The following is a 23458-nucleotide window of genomic DNA, read 5'->3' as shown; positions in this document are numbered from 1 at the left end:
AGTCCCCTATTAATGCTCAGTTAACTCTCTGGCCCAGACCTCTTCTCTGAGATGAAGGATGACCTAGCCAACCCATTGCTACTGATCAACTTCACTTTTATGTCTTGAATTCACATCAATAGAAACATTTCAAAACTGACTTTAACTCTCCCCTCCCTATCCTTGGTTGCCTATCTTAGTGAATGGCAGGCGTTACCATGTGAGCAAGGCAGAAACTAGCCTGATTGCTCTCTCTGTCTCACTGTTGTCACAGCTGATCAGTTACCAGATCATGTCCATTCAGCCCTCCTTTCATGTAGCTACTTCTATAATGGCTCTTGCCTAGGAGAAAAAACAGCCAACTAGTGGGTTTCTGGCTCTCGTCTTGTCCTTCCCTGATCCATTCTCCACATGCCGTATGAAGAATCTTCCTAAAATAAACAACACACACACGCACAGATCTGATCATGCCATTTTTCAGCTTAAACTTTTCAGTGGTTTGCTTCTGAAATGGTTTGCCTCTAGGCTAAAGTTCATTTCTTAATGTGGCAGGGCCTCTGACTTTTAAACATTTTGACCATGACTGCAGTAAAAAATGTTTCATGCTGTGACCTGAAACCTGCACATATCCATACTCCTGAACAGAAGTTGCTTTTTAAAAACAAAACTTGCCTTCATTATATGCAGTACACTCCAATATATTTTGTTCTGTTACGTTAAAAACTACTGATTAGGAGATCCCTGGGTGGCTCAATGGTTTGGCCCCTGCCTTCGGCCCAGGGCGTGGTCCTGGAGTCCCGGGATCGAGTCCCACATTGGGCTCCCTGCATGGAGCCTGCTTCTCCCTCTGCCTGTGTCTCTGCCTCTCTCTCTGTGTCTCTCATGAATAAATAAATAAAATATTTTTAAAAACCCCTACTGATTATAACTTACTGTATTGATGTCATGACTGCTGTTTGAAAAACAGTGGTCTAGGAATACCTTATGACCTGGTGCCTACCCATCTCTGTAGCCCCAGCTCCCCTTCTCTACCTGGTCAGTCTGACTTCCTCCCACTTCCCGGAACAAGTGATGTTCTGTGGAGCGGTTCCCTTTGCCCAGAATACTTCTTCCTCCTCCAACCCGACTGCACCCACTCCTGTATTCTTGAATAAGAAACTCACATGCTAGAAAAAGAATCAAGATAATTTCTACCAGTCTTCAGATCTCTGGGCTATTTTTTTTAAATAATGAGACTTACCAAACTTTTTATTGTAATTACTTCTTTTATTGTACATCTTCCACACCAGACTGAGCTTAGAGAAATATAGATGAAGTGTGTTTCTTCACAGTTGTCTAGAGCCTAGCATAGTATCTGGCATGTAGCAGGACTTAGTAAATAGTAAGTAGATAGTAAATAGAATGCTATTTAAAATCTTTCAATGGTTTGCATTTACACTTAGAATGAAGTTCAAAAAGCCATTATCATGATGGGCAACAAGGTATAGCTGTGATTGGCCTGCCTCTTTCATCTCATTTCCTGCTACTGTTCACCACAGGTTCTGAGCACCAGTCACAGAGGCATCCTCAGTTTTTCAGACTCACCAAGCGCACACATTCCTGTTCCTTCAAATATCCATATGGCTTACTTCCTCATTTTACTTGAAGTTTCTGTTTAAAAGTCCCCTCAGAGAGGCCATTCCTGACTACCCCTCATTATTCTCTTTCGAACTCCACTTCATTTTTTACATGGCATGTACCACTGCCTGACTTCATTTATTTATTGTGTCCCTATTCCCTGTGCCCACTGCCTCTTGACTGTAGTAAACTTTTGTTTTTGTTCACTGCTCACTTTATTCCCAGGGCTTAGGAAAGTGCCTGCGTTCTAGTGGCACTCAGTATTTGTTAAATGAATGAACAAATGCCTGTGTAGTTTCATTAAAATGCTAATTTTTAAAACTCCCCCAGAATGTACATTCGTTTTCAAATAATAACAGTAATAGTGATTTACATGTCTTTAGGACTTTCAAATTCACAAAGTATTTCCTATACTTGATCTAATTTGAGCTGGATAACTGTACTCTCTGGGATTGGTATTGATACATACTATTTTAGCATTTTGCCATTGAAGTTTAAAGAAATTATTTGACTTGCCTAAAGCCACACAGTTAATAAATGACTAACATAGTCATTTATTCAGTGTTTGTTTGACGACACCACACTGTTGCAAAGAAAGGGCCAGATAAACAAACCACTTCCTCTGCTTTTCCAGTGTCCACAGTATTTCCTGTGAGCAGCTTGGATTCCCCCTGCCCTCCACCCCTGTCCCCTTGCATCATGGCAAAAGATGGGTACTCCAGCCTTACCAGAGCTGGCTTCAGATAGTGGATGCTGGTAAAAAAGCCTATCATGCTATCAACGACATTTATCTATTAGTGCCTAGAAATAAACCACATAGCATTTTAACTACTTAGAAAGAACTAATATTTATAATAAAATTTAACACGAAAGTTTAAAGACTCAGAGAATGTCAATCTTATTACCCTAATTGTGCTCACTTTTTCATCTTAGACAAGTAATTTTGTAAGTTGGAATAAACATTTTTATAAAATGAAGTACAGAGAATGAGAAACCACCAGTCTAGGAAATGAGTAGACAGTTCTGTGTTAGCCATCTGAGCTTTCCTGCCATCGAGGACACACCTGTTTGGCCGTGCCTAACACCATAGCCCTAAACCCCAAGGCCCAGCAGACAGTGCCGTCATAAGGACAAGGCATAGGAGCAAAGGCACTCATATAGCTGCCTAGTCTTTTCCTAGCTCAGACCTCATAGTACCATAAAGTTTCAAGTTCACATGAAGGAAGCCTCCAGGCTGTCCCCAAGTTCCTTCTCTGCTTACACCTCTAGTTTCTGGGCACGGTGGCCCCTCAGCAGAGCTAGAGTGAACTCTGAGGCTGGAGCTAGCTACTTTCCAGCTGTCAGCTTGGCTCTTCCTGTGCTGCAGCAGATACGGGATTGAAGAAAGTCCTGAAGAGCCAGATCTTTTCTTTTCTCAGGCTGGTGTCATAGACTTGAGCCTAGTTGATCCATTTTTCTGCCTAGAGGATTTAGATGCTCCAGCAGAGCTGCTGTTCTCTAAATTAGCACTTGGGAGGCCAAATGCATAAGGCCACACCATCTCTAGCTGCTTCTAACGGAGTTGAATTCCAGAATATCTGCAGCTGTGTGGGTCCATGCTGTACAGATGGACACAGTTAGTTCAAGAATTCTAAACTCTCTGTTGTCAGTAATGTGTGGAATGAAGCGTCCTCACAGCTAGTGGATATTTCTGTGCCTCGCCTTGTGTGTTTGATATAGGCTTCCTTCCACCAACATCCCGAGATCCATTAAACGACCTGATTCCAAGTTGGAAGATAGTGGTATATTTAAAAGATGATTTTTTCGAGGCTGAACGATTTTGTACTACCTAGTTTTATAATTAGCGTGTATGTCTTCCCCTCTCCCCTAGAATATAAGCTCCTTTATATCAGAACTGTATTCTGTGCATCATCTCCCATAAAACCTGACAGCACCTGGTATTGGTATAAACATGCAGTAATTATTTCTTGGTGAAAAACTGAATTATCACTCCCTCCCTAGAATCTTTCTTACACCAAACTCTTGGGTTTTATTATTAAACAGATAGGCAATTCACTCATGATCCAAATTATTCACTGGTTTTAGGTGCTTTTGTTATATATATGGCTTCTAGTTTTAAAAAGGTTTTGATCTGTTATGGATTTGACTTTCTACATCTCAAGTGAAATAAGTTTGGTCTAGACCAGTGTTTTTGGATTAAAATTCTGAGAGCATCCTGGAGTGGTTAGGTAAAAACTTTGAGCCTAAACTAGAGAAGAATTAAAAATTGAAACTTGGTGGGTTTTGAGCTGTTTAGAAGATGAGACCTCACCTGACCACAGGTGTTGATGGGTGCTTTCTCTGACTCCCCCTCCCACTGAAGGAAGCCAACAACTTAAATTTTTTGAGCACCAAACTCATTAACTACCAGTATGTTTTTTTTTTAATGCAAACTTTATTCATGAGAGACACAGAGTGGCAGAGATATAGACAGAGAGAGAAGCAGGCTCCTCACAGGGAGCCCGATGTGGGACTTGGTCCTGGAACTCCGGGATCAGGCCCTAAGCTGAAGGTAGATGCTAAGCTGCTAAGCCACCCACGCATCCCATCAGTATGTTTTTTAAAACCTCCAGATGTCTATTTCTTAAAGCCTAGTTTGTCTTATTCACCAGTTATACTACCTGATAGCGAATATTGTAAGATCAGTCATTCATTTAACTGAAAAAAAAATTAATTTACAGTGGAAAAACTGCCATGACAATGAGTGCAGAGAGATCTCTTGTGGACAATATTTTTGAGTCCTTATTGATTAGACTTCAGTGTGCATTAATTAATTGTAATACTGCATAAGCATTTTATCACTGGGAACACAAGACCCAGGCTTCCATAATGCTTCTGATGGAGACTGTACTATGCAGCTTCTGCCAAAAAGCTTGTACTCTGATGCAAGCATCTCTGCCCTGATTGGCTTACTCATCAAGAACCACACAACATCTTGCTTGGCTAAAAGCACTTTGTATAAAGGGGATGGGACAGGAGATTACAGTAGCTCACTGCCTTATTTATTACTGCCCCTTGTAAGCAGACTGTCTCTGAGCTTATGGCAGCCCAACGGAGGAAAAATAGAGAAAGGGAGAAAATTCTAAGTGGAAGGACTCCAGAGATTTGGGTAATACTTAACATTTATTGAACACTTTCAATGGGCCAGGCACTGTTGCATTAACTTGTTTTATATTTGGAACTATCCTATGAAGTAGGCTACTCTGTCATTTGATAGACAGGAAAATCAAGACGTGATGGACCCCAAATCCCATAGCTAGGAAGGGGCAGAGCTGAGATTAGGACACTAGCAGTCTGGCTTCAGAAACCACCTGTCTTTGATTGTATTTTAATTCTCAAGAAATACCTGCCAAGTTATTTCAAGTATCAAGAAAATCCTGAAATAGCTATCTTTGTCCATCAACATCAATTATGTACTGAAAACAGAATATCAACTATCTATTGGACTGTGGAGCAAAACTAAGCCAGAATTGTATTCTACTCTAAGGATTGATAGTAGGACTTGAAAACATACTCAAATAGTGTTAGAACAGTACAGACAACACCATTCTTTTTAAAAAATGTGAACTTCAAGTTGGACAGTTTCTAGTAGAACATAGTAGCCTGCTGAGGTCTCTTCTGCATTGGGGCTGGAGGTCTTTAAGCCAGCACTCGTGATCTCTGAATCTTACTTCCAAAGTATCACAGCCACCTAGAAAAAATAGAAAACAAGAAACATTCAAGAAATAGGTGTTATTTTTCTAATAAATGGAGGGAGGTGACCAGATACTTGTTTTCTTCTCAGTCTATCTAAGGCTGATAAACTATTAAAAACCAAAGAGAAAAATCTCTCAGCCTAAGTTTATTCATTCACCATGAGAAGCTTTTCTCACCAGCCCCATCTTTATTGGTTCAGTCATGCCAAGCCACGTTCCCTTGGCCTCTGTGTTCCCCCAGGAAGCGTCTCACAAGGTTTAGTTATAAGACACTTTATTTTTATGCCAGAACATTCTGATAATAATTTGCAGAAACCAGTGCTGTTGGGATTTGTATTTAAATCAAGAACTCTCCATTTCCTTGTCTGTTCTCTTACTGTTGGACCATCCTTCTAGGAATTTTACTGAATGCTTCAGTACTGGGACTCCCAGTTTTCTTTCCCCTAAAGAACTGAAAGCAAATGATTTCAAAACAAGATTTTTTACCCTTCTCAGTGCCATTCTAACACAGGAGGAGCTGATCTCAATGCTTGTTTTTTAATGAGTCAAATCTTATGAGCCAACACTCCTGAATATTAAGTTCCAGTATAGTTAATTCCAAGATTATGTGTTTTCTTTGGTTGTGTAAAACTGTGGTATTGACTAGTACTTTCAATAATCCCCCTTAATTAGCTACCTTGCAAGTTGGAAATGTGTATATATTTCTGTCATGACAGTAACGTATCATAATTGAATTTATAAAGTACATGTCTTCCAATCCGACAGCAACATTGTTCCAGCACTATCTAATATAACAAAGTTTCATTGCAACGACAAAAAGCCCCGTATTTTGTGTGATTGTATTTAACATTTACAGTCTCTGAATGCATCTGTAAGTCTAGCACATTCAGGGATCCCTGGGTGGCGCAGCGGTTTAGCGCCTGCCTTTGGCCCAGGGCGCCATCCTGGAGACCCGGGATTGAATCCCACGTCAGGCTCCCGGTGCATGGAGCCTGCTTCTCCCTCTGCCTATGTCTCTGCCCCCCTCTCTCTCTCTCTCTCTCTCTCTCTCTCTCTCTCTCTCTGTGACTATCATAAGTAAATTTAAAAAAAAAAAGTCTAGCACATTCAGTGTATGTTATTTATACATAGAAATGTCTTGTTTCAAGACCATTTGTCTACTTTGTTTAGATTTTAAAATAGTTACTATGTAAAGTAGCCTTGACCTTAGGTGACAGCTGACAATGACAGGGTTTCCTTGGGTGTATTTAAAAAACATCATTTCTGGAGCTTAGTCTACAGGCTGAGTGAGGATCCCTAACTCTGGCCAGCTTCTTACCAAAGGAAGATATCTTGGCAAAAACCCCTCTGATGTGTTTTTGATTGACTTTTTAATTATTTCTATAGGATCATGATGCTACAAAATAGTCACACTGTTTTAGCCATGATTATGACTAGACAAGGACATGGTGGCAGATTATATTTTCTTTTCATTAAGAAGAACAGCATGTTTGGTGCATGATTTTCCTTTTGGGAAAATGCAGGTGGGATTAAAGAGGAGCTATGAGACATAGACATTCATGAAGTCCAGAACATATACATAAGGGCACAGACTCTTATTGGTGCCATACTGCTCCATCCAGAGATTGTCATTGAGGACCATTCATCTGTTGCCTGCTCTCATGGTATCTGTTCTTCCCCAGACTGCTCCCTGAGCTAGGCAAGGTGAATGGGTAACAGAATATTATTAAGGTTATTTGTTTTCCAGGAATCTCTATTAGAGATTTTAATAGCCAACTTATTTTTGCTTCCTTTCTGGATTTTGAGATTGGAGAAGAAATAGACCCCTCTTTGAAATTTGAATTGCTTGGGAATTAAGTATTTTAAGAAGTTTGTTAACCTTATTGAAAATAACTCTTTGGAATTACCTTTGAACACACCTAGTATCAACTGGAATGTTACTCACATGAGACACCAGACCATACCCTTCTTCCAAGCACCTGGAAGGAACAAGAATTTCCTGAGCAATTGCCCCTTCCTTGCATTCTCCCCATGCCTCCTGGCACACAAATGTCTTCTGTTTCCTCAGCTCAGAGCAGTTTTATGTGGTCAGAAAGAATCTATGACTCAATTCCTTTCAGACCACTCCTCTGCCCACAGAGCCGAAAATGATTGCTTTGCCATGTCCTCATCCTTTGGCATCACATGAAGGACTTAAGGGACAATTGCCATTCGCTCCATCATAGGATCAGCCTGAAGATGCTGATGACTCAGTTCCCCAGATTTCTGCCCACCTCTTCTCTTCTGTGGCGCCTTGATTGAGGAACCCTGTTTTTTCTGGCCTTCCGTCTGCCACCATCAGCACCAACAGCCTGCTGTGTCCCCTAGGTTCGCTCTTCGCTGGTGCATTTAATACTCACCCTGATGTCTGTGCCTTCTCAGTTCCTCGCAGTGCAACCTACTATCCCCCTTAACATTGTCTTTAGCTAGTTTGTAGCCCACTTTTTTCTGAACATGGCTTGTAGGTGGCTCTAGGGCGATGGAACCTGGGAGATTATATGGCATTTGATCATCAGAAAAGGAAAATCCATTTGCTTTCCTTTTTTTTAAGATTTTATTTATTTATTTGAGGGGAGGGAAAGAGAGAGAGAGAGCACACATGGAGGGAGAGGGAGAAGCAGACTCCCCACTGAGCAGAAAGCCAAATCCAGAAGCTTGGATCTCAGGTCCAAGACCCTGAGATCATGACCTGAGCCAGAGGCAGATACTTAACCAACTGAGCCATCCAGACACCCTTTGATTTGCTTTTTAAAAGATATGCTAGCTACTACATAAAACATCCAGAATTAATTTATTTTAGGTGCTATATGGGTTACAGACTCTGGCTTTGGAGTAAGACTGACCAGAATTTGTATCCTGGCCCTAATCTCTTTCTCAGGTCAAGTTTCTTAACTTCTCTGAGTTTTAATTTTTTTTTCTATAAAATAAGTGGGTGTGATGGTAATAGGGGTTGGTGTGTGAATTAATGCTTAATTAGCTTGAAGGGGTTAGTACTCTGCCTAGCATATAAATGTTCAATAAATGTTAGTAATTATTATTAAGGAATATTTTTGAAGGAATTACTCTATTAATCTTTCATTAGCTCTTTCCCTATGTTGTGTTTTTGCTCTTTTCTGTCTCACTCTCTGTTAACATGGTAAGATATATTACTAATACTTTCAATCAAATCCACAGGGTTTATGGAGAAGACTTATCTGCTAAGAGTTGTTTTGGTTTTTTTGCAACAGAATCTTGACGCTAAGGCTTTGCTCACATGCAGATATCTATGTCGCCCCAAGTGGTAATCTGATTTACAGATTATTCTGTATTTTGCCTCAGAAAAGATCAGTGAGTAAGTACCACTATGTGAGGCAGAGAACTCTAAAGCTATGAGGGCAAGCCCTGGAAACTGTCTGATCTGGGCTTTTGCCCCCACACACTGCCACATCCCAGTTTTCTGTAAAAGGATAGTTGTGTGGTTTTCCTGGTTGGAAGCAAGGAAAAGGCTTACTCTGTTGTGGATTCTTAGGAACCGCTGAGGAACGTTTGAAGGAATTGTAGCAGCATGCCATCCAGTACTTCTCTCACTGGCCTCTGGAGAGCGTGTTAGCCTATCAGGTGTTGTGGTGGGCACCAGGGTACACAGCTTAGGCAGACACAGTCTCTGTCCTTACGGGACTCTCTGTCTTCCTCACATGATGCTTGGGAGCCCTTCTGATGACATCTCAAACGTCAGCTTCTGATTGAACGCTAATGATAATAAGTGATTATCTAGTGATAATAAGTACACCATTTCCTAAGACAGATCATTCCCTTTTCACAGTTATGTGGTTTTCAGAGCTGGAGGGGACCAAGGAGTTCATCCTATCCAGGATGTTGTTTCTGGACTTAACTTTGCAAGTGAACTCTTAATTCAGAACACTGATCTATAAAATGCATAAAATTAGCCGTGCCACAGGTATGGCCCTGCCCACTGGACAGTCCCTCTCGCTTCCCCAAGGGGCCCCTCCTCAGATCCCTAACACTCTGACCCAGGAATATGGATCAACTCTAACAATTAGAAAGATTTGTCCTAAGTTGAATTTATTATGTTCTAATGATCTCAAATTCAGGCCCCTGGAACAGCATAGTATAAATTCCCTTTGTTTTCTTTATAAGAACCCTCCCCATAGTTGAAGAACACCCAGTATGCCCCTAGCTGCTGACCTATACCTTCTCTTCTCCAAGATAAATCTGCCTCCTGGCCTTTAACCTATCTTCAGGGCCATGGTCTCAAACTTTAAGTCTGGAAATTCTGAAGTTGCTCATTTCTCCTTGTGGCCTGGAAACTGGAGACCAAACTCCTGTCAACTTGTCTTTGGTGACTCTGAAGTTGGGTTTTAATTCCCCTTCCTCTCCCTTTACTTCTCCCCATCTCTGCCCTCGACCTAGGCCAAATGCTTTCTAACTCTTAAAAGAAAAACTGTTTATCATCAAGTTTCAACAAGAAAAAAGGTGTTGAAGACCTGGCCCTCTTAGATGGAATTACACGGGTGGTCTCAATGCAATTCCCATTTTAGGGCCTGGCCTTATGGCAGTTCTGTCTCTCCAGAGCCTTCCAAAGGCCTGTCAGCGCCACAGGGCAGGGCCCACCCGAGCTGTGCATCCTCTAGTTAGCATTCTGGTGGCAGATCAAGTTTCAGGGCCGTGGCGATCTGCACTGCAGAGACTGCCTGGCGTCGTGTGCGGAGCAGATGAAAGCGGCGTCTGAAGGCGCTGCTGGCTCCTCTGGCACATGCAGGCAGAGCACACTATTCCTGCACGGCCCAAAGCGCTTCGGTTTCATGCCCTAGCAGAGGGAGGGAACAAGGAATCGGCTATTGCTGAAGTGAAAATAGAGTCCTTGGCAGCTGGAAAAGTTGATGCATGTAGCCTTTCATCTGAGGCCCTAGCTTCCTCCCATTCATTTGAAGTGACTGTCCCGTGGTTGCTTTGTGGTATTGGGTTGGGAGCATCGATTACCTTTGTTTTCACCCTGTGTCCATATTTTATGTAAAATGGTGTGTTCAAATCTAGCTTGAATTTAATTTCATGAGCTATGTAGGACACTTAGGAAGTATGAGTTGATGATAATATCTGGCTTTCTGCATTTTGTCATATTTTACCATCTGTGCAACACATGGAAAGCGTGAGATTTCTTTCCTTTGCATGCAGGATATTATGGAAGCCATACAGGATAGAAACTTGTCTCCTAGGTATTGTCACTGCCACCAGGAGGCCTTAACCTGGGACCTGTAGACATCAGGGGAATCAATGGCATGGTTTGGGGGGCCCCTTGAACAGAAATTACGTGCAAATTTTTGTGTATAAATGCTTTTTTTTCAAAGATTTTATTTACTTATTTGAGATAGAGTGAGACAGCACACACGAGCAGGGAGAAGTGTCAGGAGAGGAGGACACTGACTCCCCACTGAGCAGGAGCCCGATGCTGGGCTCCATTCCAGGACCCCAAGATCATGATCTGAGCTGAAGGCAGATGCTTCACAAACTGAGCCACTCAGGCACCCCTTTATGTATAAATTCTTGTTTGTGTTTTTCTGGAGAGTTTTCAAGGCATCTGAAACCAAATCATGATTAAAGATCACTGAATAAAGATTTCAGATCCTAAAATCGAACTAGCTACATCTTCTTAGCAAGGCTTATTATATTGGTGTTCATTTCTTTTGTTTTTAAGGAAATTGCCTTGAAAATCCTGTTTTAAAGCAAGCCTGTAACTGAACGTCATTCTGCCTTGGTCATCTGAGGACTGACGTGGTTACCTTTTTATACACTAACATGCCGTGTGGGAATTGAAAGAAAACAGAAGGGCGCCATCTAGAGGCTCGAACCAAATTCTCACCACCTTCCAACCAGGCCCAGACCTCCTCTGTACCTGGGGGTCTTTAGTACTACAACTAAACAACTTTTTAAAGTAGGCTCCATGCGCCCACGTGGAACCCAACATAGGGTTTGACCTCATGACCCTGAGATAAATACTTGAGCTGAGACCAAGAGTCGGATGCTTTATCAACTGAGCCACCCAGGCACCCCAGTTGTAGTAACTTCTTAAATTAGGAACATTTTCAGAGATCCCTGGGTGGCTCAGCGGTTTAGCACCTGCCTTTGGCCCAGGGCGCGATCCTGGAGTCCCAGGATTGAGTCCTGCGTCGGGCTCCCAGAGTGGAGCCTGCTTCTCCCTCTGCCTGTGTCTCTGCCTCTCTCTCTCTGTCTCTCGTGAATAAATGAATAAAATCTTTTTTTTTAAAGTAAGAATAAATTTAAAATTGAGTACATTGTCTTAATTACTCTTTGTATCCCTTTTCATACAGTGATTTAGAATGGTATTTGCCACATGTTACAGAAACTGTAGGGTTGCAGAGCTGAATTCACTCTGGAAAAATAGATCAAACAGGATTTATGTCCACATGAGGATGTATCAAGGGTAGTCAGGAGCCTTCCTCTCCAGCACCAGCCCTGACATTACTTTGCAATGTTGAACACATTCACTTCCTTCTTTTATTCAGGGACCTAATAATAGAAGCTAATTTAGGGTTGTTGGGAAGAGTAAATAAAATAAAGTTGTTAAGCACAGTGCCTTAGACATAAAAAGTCTTTTAAAATTAGCACTGATTGGTTACTGCTATCATCACTGGCCAGTTTTATTTTCAAGACCAATGTCCTGAAATGGAAATAGTTTTAAAACCTGTATCTTACAGAGAATTCTATAGTCTTTTTTTAAGTATCTGTTTTTTAAATTGAAACCTAACTGACATACAACACTGTGGTAGTTGCAGGCGTACCACATGATTCAGCATATATATATGTGTGTGTGTGTGTGTGTGTGTATACATATGTGTGTGTGTATATACATATATTTTGCAGCATGATCGTCGCAAAAATCTAGCTACTATCCACCTGTGGCCATGTGACATCATACTATTCTTAACTGCATTCCCAATGCTGTACATTGCTTCCTCCTTATTTATTTTGTAACTGGAAATGTGTGCTTTTTAGTTCCCTTCCCCAATTCCTCCACCTGCTCACCCCCACCTCAGAATTTTAGAGTTTTTTTTTTTAATTTTTTTTTATTTATTTACAATAGTCATACAGAGAGAGAGAAAGGGGCAAAGACACAGGCAGAGGGAGAAGCAGGCTCCATGCACCGGGAGCCTGACGTGGGATTCGATCCCGGGTCTCCAGGATCACGCCCTGGGCCAAAGGCAGGCGCCAAACCGCTGCGCCACCCAGGGATCCCAGAATTTTAGAGTTTTAAAAGGCAGTTTCACAATCTCCTTTTATTAGAGTTTCAATAAATATTTATTCATATACTCAGCAGCTATCGATTGGGCTCCTACAAGGTATGATGGTGAGGTGTGATCATCTCTGGTATTGGAGGTTTGGTACCAGAAACATCGGTGAGAGAGACACAGGCCTTACATTGTGGTGGGGAAGCTAGACAATAAAGAAGTAAATCAGGTGGCTTCAAAAGAAGTCATTTGTGTGGAGGAAATTCATGTGGTAGAAGAGAGGGTGATCGGGAGCCCACTTTAGATTGACGAGGTGGGAAGAGCTTTCTGAGGAAGTGGCATTTAAGTCCTCTCCTGAGTGACAAAGAGCTGCCACGTGAGGGTCTGAGGAGCAGCAAGTGGAAAGGCCACCAGTGGGAGTGTGCTAAGCGTGTGCAGTCCAGAGAGAATGTCGGTGTCGCTGGAGCTCTGTGAGCCAGAGGGAGTGTGGCAGGAGGTGAGGCCAGAGGAAGAGACATGGGCCTGTGGGCCGGGGACTTTGGACTTCATTCTCTGGGATGTGGGAAGAGATTGGAGAGTTGTAGGCAAGGTGGTACAAACCTAGATTTATGTTTTAGAAGCATACCCTTTGCTTCTCCATGGAGAACAGATTGTAAAGGAGCAAGAGTGGAAGCAGAAAAACTGGCTAGGAAACTTTTGCAGTAGTCTAAGCAAGAGATGATACTGGCTTAGATGTCAGATTAGTGGCTAGGAGTTTGAATCCTGCCCACGGCTCTGCACAGTCCAGAGGCAGCATAGCGCGTGGTTAAGGGCAGCAGCTAAAGCATCAGACTGTGTGGTTTGAAATCTGACTTCCATGTGATCTTGGACACATTTTTTTGGCTTCTCTGTGCCTCTTTTTTACCATCTCTAAATGGCAGTGATGATGCTACCTTCCCTCTAGGGTTGATGTGAGGTGTAAGAGAGAGAAGAGTAATTGTTAAATGCTCCAAAGAGTGTAAGTACTGCTTGCTCTTATCATCGCTGCCGCCTCTGACACAAGTACTACTCCTTCATCATCCTCAGTACCCCCAGTTTACACCTGTGAAAACTTAGAGAGTGGTTTTGAAATCAGAATATGGAATTCTCGATTGTGGATCCATCGTATATTCTGTAACATAGTATGTAGTATGAGCCATCAAAGAATATTGATGGGAATCTCTATAGCTCAGATCCCAGTTGTATGCACCTGTCAGTGTTTAAATACATGTGGAAAAATGATAAATAAGGGTAGCAGCAGAGTCCCAGTGTGTGGTAGGGAGGCATCCTGTGTTTCTCTATCCCACACGTTGGACCATCAGAAATTTAAATTCTGAGGTTTGAAGAGAGCTCTGGACACCAAGTCAGAAGCATTTGTATCTCATAGTAATATGTATAGGAAGGTAGAACTCAATGTTTTGAGGACCTTGCAAGATACCGAATCTCTTTAGAGGACAAATTTTTTTTTTTAAGATTTATGTATTTGAGAGAGAGAGAAAACACGTGCATGCAAGTACACAAGCGGGAGGGGTAGGGAGAGGGAGAGAAAATCTCAAGCAAACTCCAAGCTGAGAATGGAGACCGATGTGAGGCTTGATCCCATAATCCAGAGATCAGGACCTGAGCTGAAGTCAGACACGTAACCAACTGCGCCACCTAGGTACCCCAAGAGGAGATTCAGTTTTTCATTAATTGCATTAAATGGGGCTGTACATGATATAAATAAATGAGACCCATGGATCATCCCCTAAACTGTCTGGTCAGACTTTTAACAAAGGTATTAACCCAACTTTTCTTCTCTTCCTTGCCTTTGCCCAGTCCCTTGTGGAATAAGTAGTGACACCAGTAATAAGGAGCAAAAGAGAGAAATGAGAAGCAAGGTGCCAGAGAGTCCCTCTGCTTGCCTTGCCTCGGCCACACTGGTATGCCCCTCCCCAAGATTGAGGGCAGCCCGTTTGTCTGTTGCAGAGTGTGAGCACCTGATCCGCCACATGCTGGTGTTAGACCCAAACAAGCGCCTCTCAATGGAGCAGATCTGCAAGCACAAGTGGATGAAGCTAGGGGACACCGATCCCAACTTTGACAGGGTGAGCTGAGTCCTGCGTGCCTCAGGGAACTCCTCTCAGAGCTCCCGCTATCTCTTGCATGAGATTGTAATCAGGCCAGGAAAAGGGCGGGTGCTTTGGACAAACCACGGTGTGTTACTGACGAAGCCAGGGAAGCAAGCAAGAGGGAATTGTAAACCAGCTGAGTTGTTGATAGTGTTCCCAGTTGCCTACACTGGTCCCCAAATCATAATCCCTCCTTGGCTTTTGAAACCGTGTAGCGCACATTTCTGTAGCTCCCCAACCATGGGGCTAGCTCCTTCCTCTTGTCGCTGTGTGTTCAGTTCAGTGGCTTCTGTGACATACCTTTCTTTAAGCTATTGTGGCCATCGCAGAGGACCTCAGCAAAGTGGGGATCTTTGCCTATGGCGTGAATACCTAGGACTTTTGTGCTGAGGCTCGGGACATGGAACAGCTAGTTCTTATATCTGATCTGCCATCCCAATGTGGTTAATCAGGGCTTTGATAGTTTGCCTCTTTTTAATGTCACAGTTAATAACCGAATGCCAGCAGCTGAAGGAAGAAAGACAGATAGACCCCCTGAATGAGGACGTCCTCTTGGCCATGGAGGACATGGGACTGGACAGAGAGCGGACACTACAGGTATCTCTCAGGGCGTGGAGGGCAAAGCAAGGGGTAACCATATTTCCTCTGCCCTACCTCTCCTGCTTTTTCTCCCTCCTGGGAACTTTAGTCTATTCATTTTCTTCCTGTTCTTCTCCCTCTCTGACTCTCGACAAGAAGGTGCTTTGGTCCTCGTATGTACTGTTGAGAGGGTTTTGGTTATTGACATGCCATTTCACCAGGGTTTTTTACTCTTTTCCCTTCTCCCTCGGTAGTCATTAAGATCAGATGCCTATGATCACTATAGTGCAATCTACAGCCTGCTGTGTGATCGACATAAGAGACACAAAACCCTGCGTGTCGGAGCACCTCCTAGCATGCCCCGAGCCATGGCTTTTCAAGCACCAGTCAATGTCCAGGTGGGCAATAACTCCAGTGACCTGATTTAGGTCAAGTAACATGGCGGGGAAGGGATGGTTAGCCATCACTCACTCACTAACTGTAAGAGAGTTTCCTGGTCTTCCTTACCTCCGTCCCCTCCCACCTGTCATCTTTTCCTTTGTCAGAGGTCAAGCAGAAGTCAGAACCTTTCTTTGGCAGAGAGAGGGTGGAAGGGTATCCCAGTACTCAGTATGGACAACAAGAGTTGCATCTTTTTTTTTTTTTTTTCTATTAAATAGCCAGTCATCAAGAGACTGTTTTCTCTAAAGAATGCTTCCTTGTTGTAGCTTCTAAGGGCAGAGGAACCAAAGACTCAGGGGTAGAAACATAGGCTTTGGTAACCCAGAATCCTTTGAAAGACCACCATGATTTCTGTCTAGCATGTGAAGTAAGAGTGTGTACATATGTGCTACTTTCCAGGCAGAGCAGACTGGTACCACTATGAACATCAGTGTTCCCCAGGTGCAGCTGATTAACCCAGAGAACCAGATCGTGGAGGCAAGTAGTGACCTCAGAGGGCTGTTTGCAAAAATCACTTTCTTCCCCATACCTTTGCTCCCTTTCCTGGCTTTTTATTTTGAATTCCTTTTTATTTCTAATTTGATTCTATTTCCTTCCACCTCAGCCGGATGGGACCGTGAACTTGGACAGTGATGAGGGTGAAGAGCCCTCCCCTGAAGCATTGGTCCGCTATTTGTCCATGAGGAGGCACACAGTGGGTGTGGCTGACCCACGGTGAGTATCTGGCCAACAGCCCTGGTTAATACTGAAGCAAAGAAGTCTCACCTGACTTTCAGTTCCTACCATGGCTCAGTTTTCCTACTTCGTTGTAGCTCCCAGATGAGATCAAATCCAGTGGCTAAGACATGTATTTTTTTTTAGCCCAGTTCAGGGTCCTGACTTGATCAGACTTGATGTGGCCACAGAATGACAGCTATCCCTTGTGGATGGTGAGCCAATAGCCATCATCATGTCAGTTGATCACAATACTTTGGTGAAAAGCATGGTAGCGTCTTGGCTCACAAAAATTGAGTTCTCCTGATCTAAGTCATAAAAGTACCCCTTAAAATTCATCCAAGTTTGACAGGTTTTAGAGATATTGTTTATGTTCTTTTTTTTTTTTTTTTTTTTTTTTTACGATAGTCACAGAGAGAGAGAGAGAGAGGCAGAGACACAGGCAGAGGGAGAAGCAGGCTCCATGCACCGGGAGCCCGATGTGGGATTCGATCCCGGGTCTCCAGGATCGCGCCCTGAGCCAAAGGCAGGCGCCAAACCGCTGCGCCACCCAGGGATCCCCTTTACTATATGTTCTAATGCAAGACTCATCTTAGAAGGGAGGACAAATGATACAATGTAATTTATGTAAGTTAAAAGTTGTATTAAGCGAGTGAGAATCCAAAAACATCCCAAGTCAGTCCCAGTTTCCCAAAGCATTTTCCCAAAACAGTCTTTCAGTATGCTCGCTGATGCCCTCACATGGGAAATGTACCGAAGGCTGGTTCTCTGTTTTTGTTCTACATCTGAAGACTTTCAACATTAAAAATAGCCTTACCTCTTTTCTGGATATTTCCTTTACTGTGTTGGGAAGAGGTTATGGCAAGAGTTCTCTTGAGAGTTCAGTTAGGGGCAAAGCTGGTGTTATTATAAATACCTTTTTTCTCTGAGTGATTTCCAAAAAAGCCACTCGAGGCCTGCTGATTGTTTGCTTTACATTTCTCATTCTCGGCCTACGATCAAACAGGCAATAGGGGAACGTTCTGGCTTCAAAGACTCTGTCAGCTGCAAAGGGGTGGAGTCCTGTGTCACCCTGTTAGTGGAAAGATCTCTTATTTTAAAGTGTGCGGTAAGCCTTACACAGCACAGCAGCCCTGCACATCCCGGGCTTATCTGACCCATCAGCACTGACAGGAATAATTGCATTCTTTCCCTGGTGAATCAGTTGCTACTTCGGGTAGCCATTGTTTTAGTGGATGCTCTATGTCCTCCAGAAGCTTGCTTGTTCACCTCTAGGCTTTGAAAAACTTCAGCTGGACTGGTGCCAGGATTTCCTCTTGGCTCAGAGCTGTTGGTTTTACATGAGTGGTCAATGAAGAATAGCAAGCCCCAGTCCCAAAGGGTAAAATGGCAGAGAGCCAGGTTCCATACACTAGGCTTCTACTTGCTTTGGGGTCTTAGAAGTACAGATTTAGGAGGAAAGTAAAAAAGGTAAAATTAAAAAAAAAAAAAAAAAGTCGTGCTGAACTCAGCAGTTTCACCTTTTGGGTCTATATGCACTTTGGAGTGAGAATATTATTTAACCAAACCTCTCTGTCATCCTGTTTCCTATCAGCACGGAAGTTCTGGAAGATCTGCAGAAGCTCCTGCCTGCCTTTCCTGGAGTCAACCCGCAGGCTCCGTTCCTACAGGTGGCCCCTAACATGAACTTCATGCACAACCTGTTGCCCATGCAAAATTTGCAACCAACTGGGCAGCTTGAGTACAAGGTACCTGGGTGTGGGAGAGAGCTCGCCCCCCCAAGAAACACTTCTGAGCTCCCTTGAGAGACTTTGAGGGACCTTGCCTAGGATTTCAGGGTCTCTCCTTATGGTGTCTCTTGCATAGCCCCTTGGGTGAGAGGGGCAGATCAGTCTGAGCACACTGAAAGGGTCCCTTCATTTCAGCGGATTAGAATCCCATTCCCTTTTCGCCCCTCCTTCCCCACCTCACCACCCTGTCCTGCCCACTCTGCTTGCGACAGGAGCAGTCCCTCTTACAGCCGCCCACCCTACAGCTGCTGAACGGAATGGGCCCCCTCGGCCGGAGGGCATCAGATGGAGGAGCCAACATCCAACTACATGCCCAGCAGCTGCTGAAGCGCCCACGGGGACCCTCCCCACTTGTCACCATGACACCAGTGAGTAGCAGCACAGGGCATGACCTACTTTCTCAGAAGCTTTTGATAAAGAAGCTGTGGGCCTCGGGCTGGGAACCCAGATCGCCAACCTACGTGTCTGAATTTCTTCTTGCTCTAAGCTTATGATGCTCAGTGTATTCCTGTTTCTTTCAGGCTCGTAGAATTTACCAGACTTAATTTTTGGCCACCTTCTTTACTTAATAATTGCCACCCTAAAGCCTGCTCCTAGAACAGGTCATCCTCAGTGGGCCACTTACAGACACGCTGTTAGGTGCTACTACAGTGCTACAGCCCAGGGAAGGGTCACAGTGGCCTCACTGACACAGCCCTCCCACCGAAACTCCTCCCTGCCCAAGGGCAGTGGTCCCTAACAGTTTTCTCTAGAATGAACTGCTCTTTACGCTGGTTTCAGGAATCACCTTCTCACTGACCCTTTCTCCTTCCATTAACACTACTTCGAAGTTTTGGTACAACCTCAATCACTGATTATTTGACTTTCATAAGCTCTAACCTAGTCAGTCGGTGTCTCTCAATCCCATCCTTTTTTATATATAATGATCACATTCAAAAAGTCTTTTCCTCCGCTGGGTTCTGTTTATTTCTGGTGATTTTCTTGTCATAGGTCAACTCATTCATTCATTTGTTTCTTCATTCATTCTCAAAGGACCATACAATTGGATGCTAACTATATCCACAGCCTTTACCGGGTGTTTTTAGGCAGTGCTTCACAACATTCCTCTTATGGAAGACCTTTTTTCCCCCTTCAATCCATCATGAGATTCATACATACCTCTGTAAAATGCAATTAAAGTGAATTATTGAAAAAAAATAAAAAAATAAAAAAATAAAGTGAATTATTGAAGAAATAAAATTTTTAAAATATACAAAATATAAGCCTAAATTTTAGCAGACAGAATTACCCTGTTAAATTGCTATAAAAATTTCTAAAAGCTTACTCTTAATTTCTGTGCTAACCTTATCATGGATTGGTAACAGCAGTTTGTGGGCTGACACGGGTCCACCATGGACCACACTTTCCGTAACAGGGCTGTCAGGAAAAGGAAAGGATTGTATTCATAGTTGTTAGCTCCCCAGAGCTTATCATATTGGGAAGACAGGATCAACATATGTGAAATGTTGGAATACTAGGAAAAGACCATGTGTGATTAAGTGCCAGAGTATCACGGACCGGGAGATGTCGGAGGTATGCAGGAATGGGCCAGATCAGTGCGGGTTATGAAGGATCTGGAACCGCCTTGTGGGAGGCAGAGTGATGTACTCCGTCCACTGGAACTGTTTTTACCAAGATCACTGACAAGCTTTTGTTGATAAATCCGGTGGACATTTTAATCTTTATCTTTGGGGCCTTCCAACTATATCAGTCACTGTTGACCATTTTTCTTCTTTGAAATACTGTTTTCTTTGGCTTCTCTGATCCCACATTCTCATTTTCTTCCTGCCTCTCCTTTTCAGGTTCCCTTTCTGCTTATTCCTTTAAGTTGGTGAAACCCCAGTTTTGCCTCACGCCCTGTTTTCATCTCATTTTACACACCCTCTCTGGCTGATCTCTTCCACTCCCATTTCCGTTACCAAGTGATTGTCCAGCTCAGAATGCTCTGTCTGAGTTCTCCACTTCATATGGATGACCATGTAGAGTTAGTTGGCTGTCCTACCAGTACTCGACATGTCCTCACATTTGAATTTGACATATCCTCCAATGACTGCATGTAACCCTTTTCTCCTCCTGGGTGACAGGGACTGGCACAGTCATTCTCCTGGTCATGCAAGCTAGGAGTGTGGGGTTTCCATTTAACTCCTCCCTCTCCCTCAGCCCTACATCAAATCAGTTATCCAGAGCCCGCCTCCCATCCTCCTCCCCTGCTCCTTCCTCTCATCACTGTCATCCTTTGCTGAGATTAATAAAGTGGCCTTCTCACCACCCTCCTTGCCTCCAATCTTTTCTCCTCATCCTCACCACCAATCCCTTCTACCCTGCAGCTCAAGCAAGCTAGCTTTCTGGAATATAAATCTTGTAACATCATGTACCTGCCAAAAATCCTTTAGTGACTCACCACTGCCCTTCCTCAGAATATGCCTCTTAGTATGGCATTCAAGGCCATCTATAACTGGCCACCGTGTCCCTTTCCTGCCCCATCCATAGCCACTTCCTGCCTAGCCCTGTTCTCACTCCAGCTTCATGGACTGCAATAAGGGATCCAGGCAGCCTAGCAGCCTTTCAACAATGGAATTATTCCCAAAGTTTTCATTTTGTTTTACAGTGATCTTCCATTTTAAAGTTCTTTCATACTAATCAAAGATGGCCTTTCACTCTAGTGTCTGAGGCATGGTGATTATGTGAGCCACTAGGCTGTGAGGAGCTGTGAAGGATGTACAGCATTCCAGAGTCCTCCTGTAGATGAGGAGAGTCAAAATAATGCGTGCATTGTGGTGATTCTCATTTCACATATCTGTTTTGGTGGGTAATAGCTATTTTAAAGCATTGAATTGCAATCACACAATTATATGTTGTGTACTAAAATGTACTGCGAAAGAACCATTATGCATTTTTGCAAGAAAGACATCTATCTAAACACTGGTGATAACATTAACATGAAACAACAGGCCAGTTCCTAGATGCTCCAGGTAAACAAGCTTCTCCTGTATTTTCAGGTCCTCAGACATCTGTGCAGGCCTTCTCTTTTCTCTCAGCCTAGAAACCGCAAAGCTTGTGACCCTTTCCTTTATATGTGGCCAGCTCCTCTTTATCCTTCAAGTTTCAAGTGAAGTGTCACTTGAAGTGAAGCCTCCAAGATGCTTTCCTGATTCCCAAAGGGGCCCTGTTAGAAGACCAGGTCATGTTGTTCTGTAATTGTCTGTCCCCTTCTCTCCGTCCTCCACTAGACTATAAAGTGAGGGCAGGAACTATATTTGTTAATTCACATCTCATCCTGGAACATGGTAGGCATTCAGCTCTTTGTTGGATAAATGAACAAAAATGAATCAGAGGAAGAAATCCCAATTGAAATCACCTGCTCGAGGTAAAAAATAGAAAGCTAGGAAGGTATGTGAAAGATCCAGATAGCCCAGGGGTCCTAGAAACGGTTTTATAAATAAGAAAATGAACAGAAAGGCCTATCCCACACCTGGTTTCTCAAACGAGAGGTATTATGAAAGAAGCGCCACCTTGAGCTTTTCCTTCCTGTCTCTCTGCAGGCAGTGCCAGCAGTTACCCCTGTGGACGAGGAGAGCTCGGATGGGGAGCCAGATCAGGAAGCTGTGCAGAGGTAATGTGACATCTGGCAGTGCTTGCAGAACGTCCTTGGGCAGGCTCCCCCTGCAACCAACGAAAGGTCACCTCTGCCCAAGGAGGTGGTACAGTGCAGCTTCAACATTTGTGTGGTCTCTTTGCTCAAGCCAGATGGCATGTTCCTCCCCACATGGAAGTAACAGAAGACTACCCAGAAAATGGCATTTCTGTAAGCGCCATTGGAAGTCCCCTAAGTGACAGCAATAACCATAAGAACTTTCTTTCTCCTCCCTCCTTCCTTCCTTACACCCCCTGCCTTCATATTGCAACTCTGATAGTATTCACAAGGCGCAAAGCCTGCTCCTACCTGCCAAGAACTGTTTACTGAGAAGGAATTGGAGATTTGAGATGACAGTGATCCTAGCTAGTCTGGCCATGGACCTCTGGCATGGACTCTTCCTTTCCAGGAGAATGAATACCTCTTGTACTGTTTGCTGTGTGCTTCTTCCATCCCCTTGTACCAACAAAGAGATAATGAAAAAAAGAATATGGGATTCGGGCCAGGGACAGATGCAAATATCCCTTGTTTGCAGAACCTTGTTGAGAGATGCCTAATTCAGAGAACGGCAGTGACCATCAGGCATGCTGTACTGTTTGTTTTACCTCAGTCCCATTAGCTGTGGTCTGCAGCTCCATGCATGCCCCCTTGTGGGAGTTGTCTTTCTTATTTTCTGGGGTGGGTCAGGGTGGGGGGGGTTGACCAGAATCCAGCATGTATTTTCCCAGAAATACAGGTGTTCTTCAAAATTATGTTTTTCCCTTGAGGGAAGTTGAAATAAAATGGTTTTCATGGGCTCTTGGGGAAACTTTGGGTGTCTTTATCAAATGGATATTAAACCACTGATGGCTTACTCTTTGGCAAGTTTACATACCACTAATGGTTCTACAGTCTGTTAACTGTTTTTAACTTAAATGGGCAAAGTAGTTAAGAATGAAGACCACTTTTTAAGAACCTGACAGTTGCTGGCCAGTACTCTCTTCTTTACCCATAGTAGCTCTGTATGAGAGCTGCTCTTCGTAAAGAAACTGGTGCCATTTGGAAAGAAGAGTAGAGAACAGGGTGGTGGCAGGTGGGTTACCTACAGTTTGGCCAATAGAAGAAAATCTTTGTAACGTTTTTTCCCCCTCCTCACAATGCTTTTGTCTCTATAGTTTGCTGATACTAGGGTATATGATGTGCCAAATGGGCCCTGCTGGTGTCATGAAAAAAAAATTCGGAAACTTACTGCCTTTCTACCTTAATTAGACAAGTAGCGTTTCACTTCATGTTGTCTTGGACTTTACTTCCTCCAGCTCCACCTTCTTTCTTCTATAGACCAACATTTAAAGGGTAAAGTGCCCAGCGGTCCTGACATCATGGAGAGGGATAATGCTTCTTTTATGCATGCCCAAGAAGAGCAGCAGTGATAGAGGAAGCCATTGGCTACATGAAGGGGGACTGTAGCTTATTTTTGGTATTAACTAAGTAGTGGATCCAATAGATCTTTAGAATGAAAGTCATCAGCTTGTCAACTCCT

At 43.4% G+C, this 23458-nt stretch overlaps 1 protein-coding gene across 5 annotated transcripts in view; it reads left to right on the top strand.

Moving 5' to 3' along the window:
* The window catches only part of SIK3 (SIK family kinase 3), a 242451-nt gene that overhangs the window by 197223 nt on the left and 21770 nt on the right, over window positions 1-23458 (top strand). For all 5 annotated transcript variants that reach the window (XM_055307174.1, XM_055307171.1, XM_055307172.1 and 2 more), the window contains exons 7-14: window positions 14600-14718; window positions 15229-15339; window positions 15576-15719; window positions 16162-16239; window positions 16367-16476; window positions 18071-18224; window positions 18479-18634; window positions 21848-21918. In XM_055307174.1, the coding sequence (XP_055163149.1) occupies window positions 14600-14718; window positions 15229-15339; window positions 15576-15719; window positions 16162-16239; window positions 16367-16476; window positions 18071-18224; window positions 18479-18634; window positions 21848-21918 (943 nt within the window). The remainder of the gene's footprint in view (window positions 1-14599; window positions 14719-15228; window positions 15340-15575; window positions 15720-16161; window positions 16240-16366; window positions 16477-18070; window positions 18225-18478; window positions 18635-21847; window positions 21919-23458) is intronic.

This window comes from Nyctereutes procyonoides, unplaced genomic scaffold, assembly GCF_905146905.1.
Source record: "Nyctereutes procyonoides isolate TBG_1078 unplaced genomic scaffold, NYPRO_anot_genome, whole genome shotgun sequence".
NCBI classification, from domain to species: domain Eukaryota; kingdom Metazoa; phylum Chordata; class Mammalia; order Carnivora; family Canidae; genus Nyctereutes; species Nyctereutes procyonoides.
The sequence above is the reverse complement of the archived record's forward strand: the minus strand, read 5'-3'. Positions and strand labels throughout refer to the sequence as shown.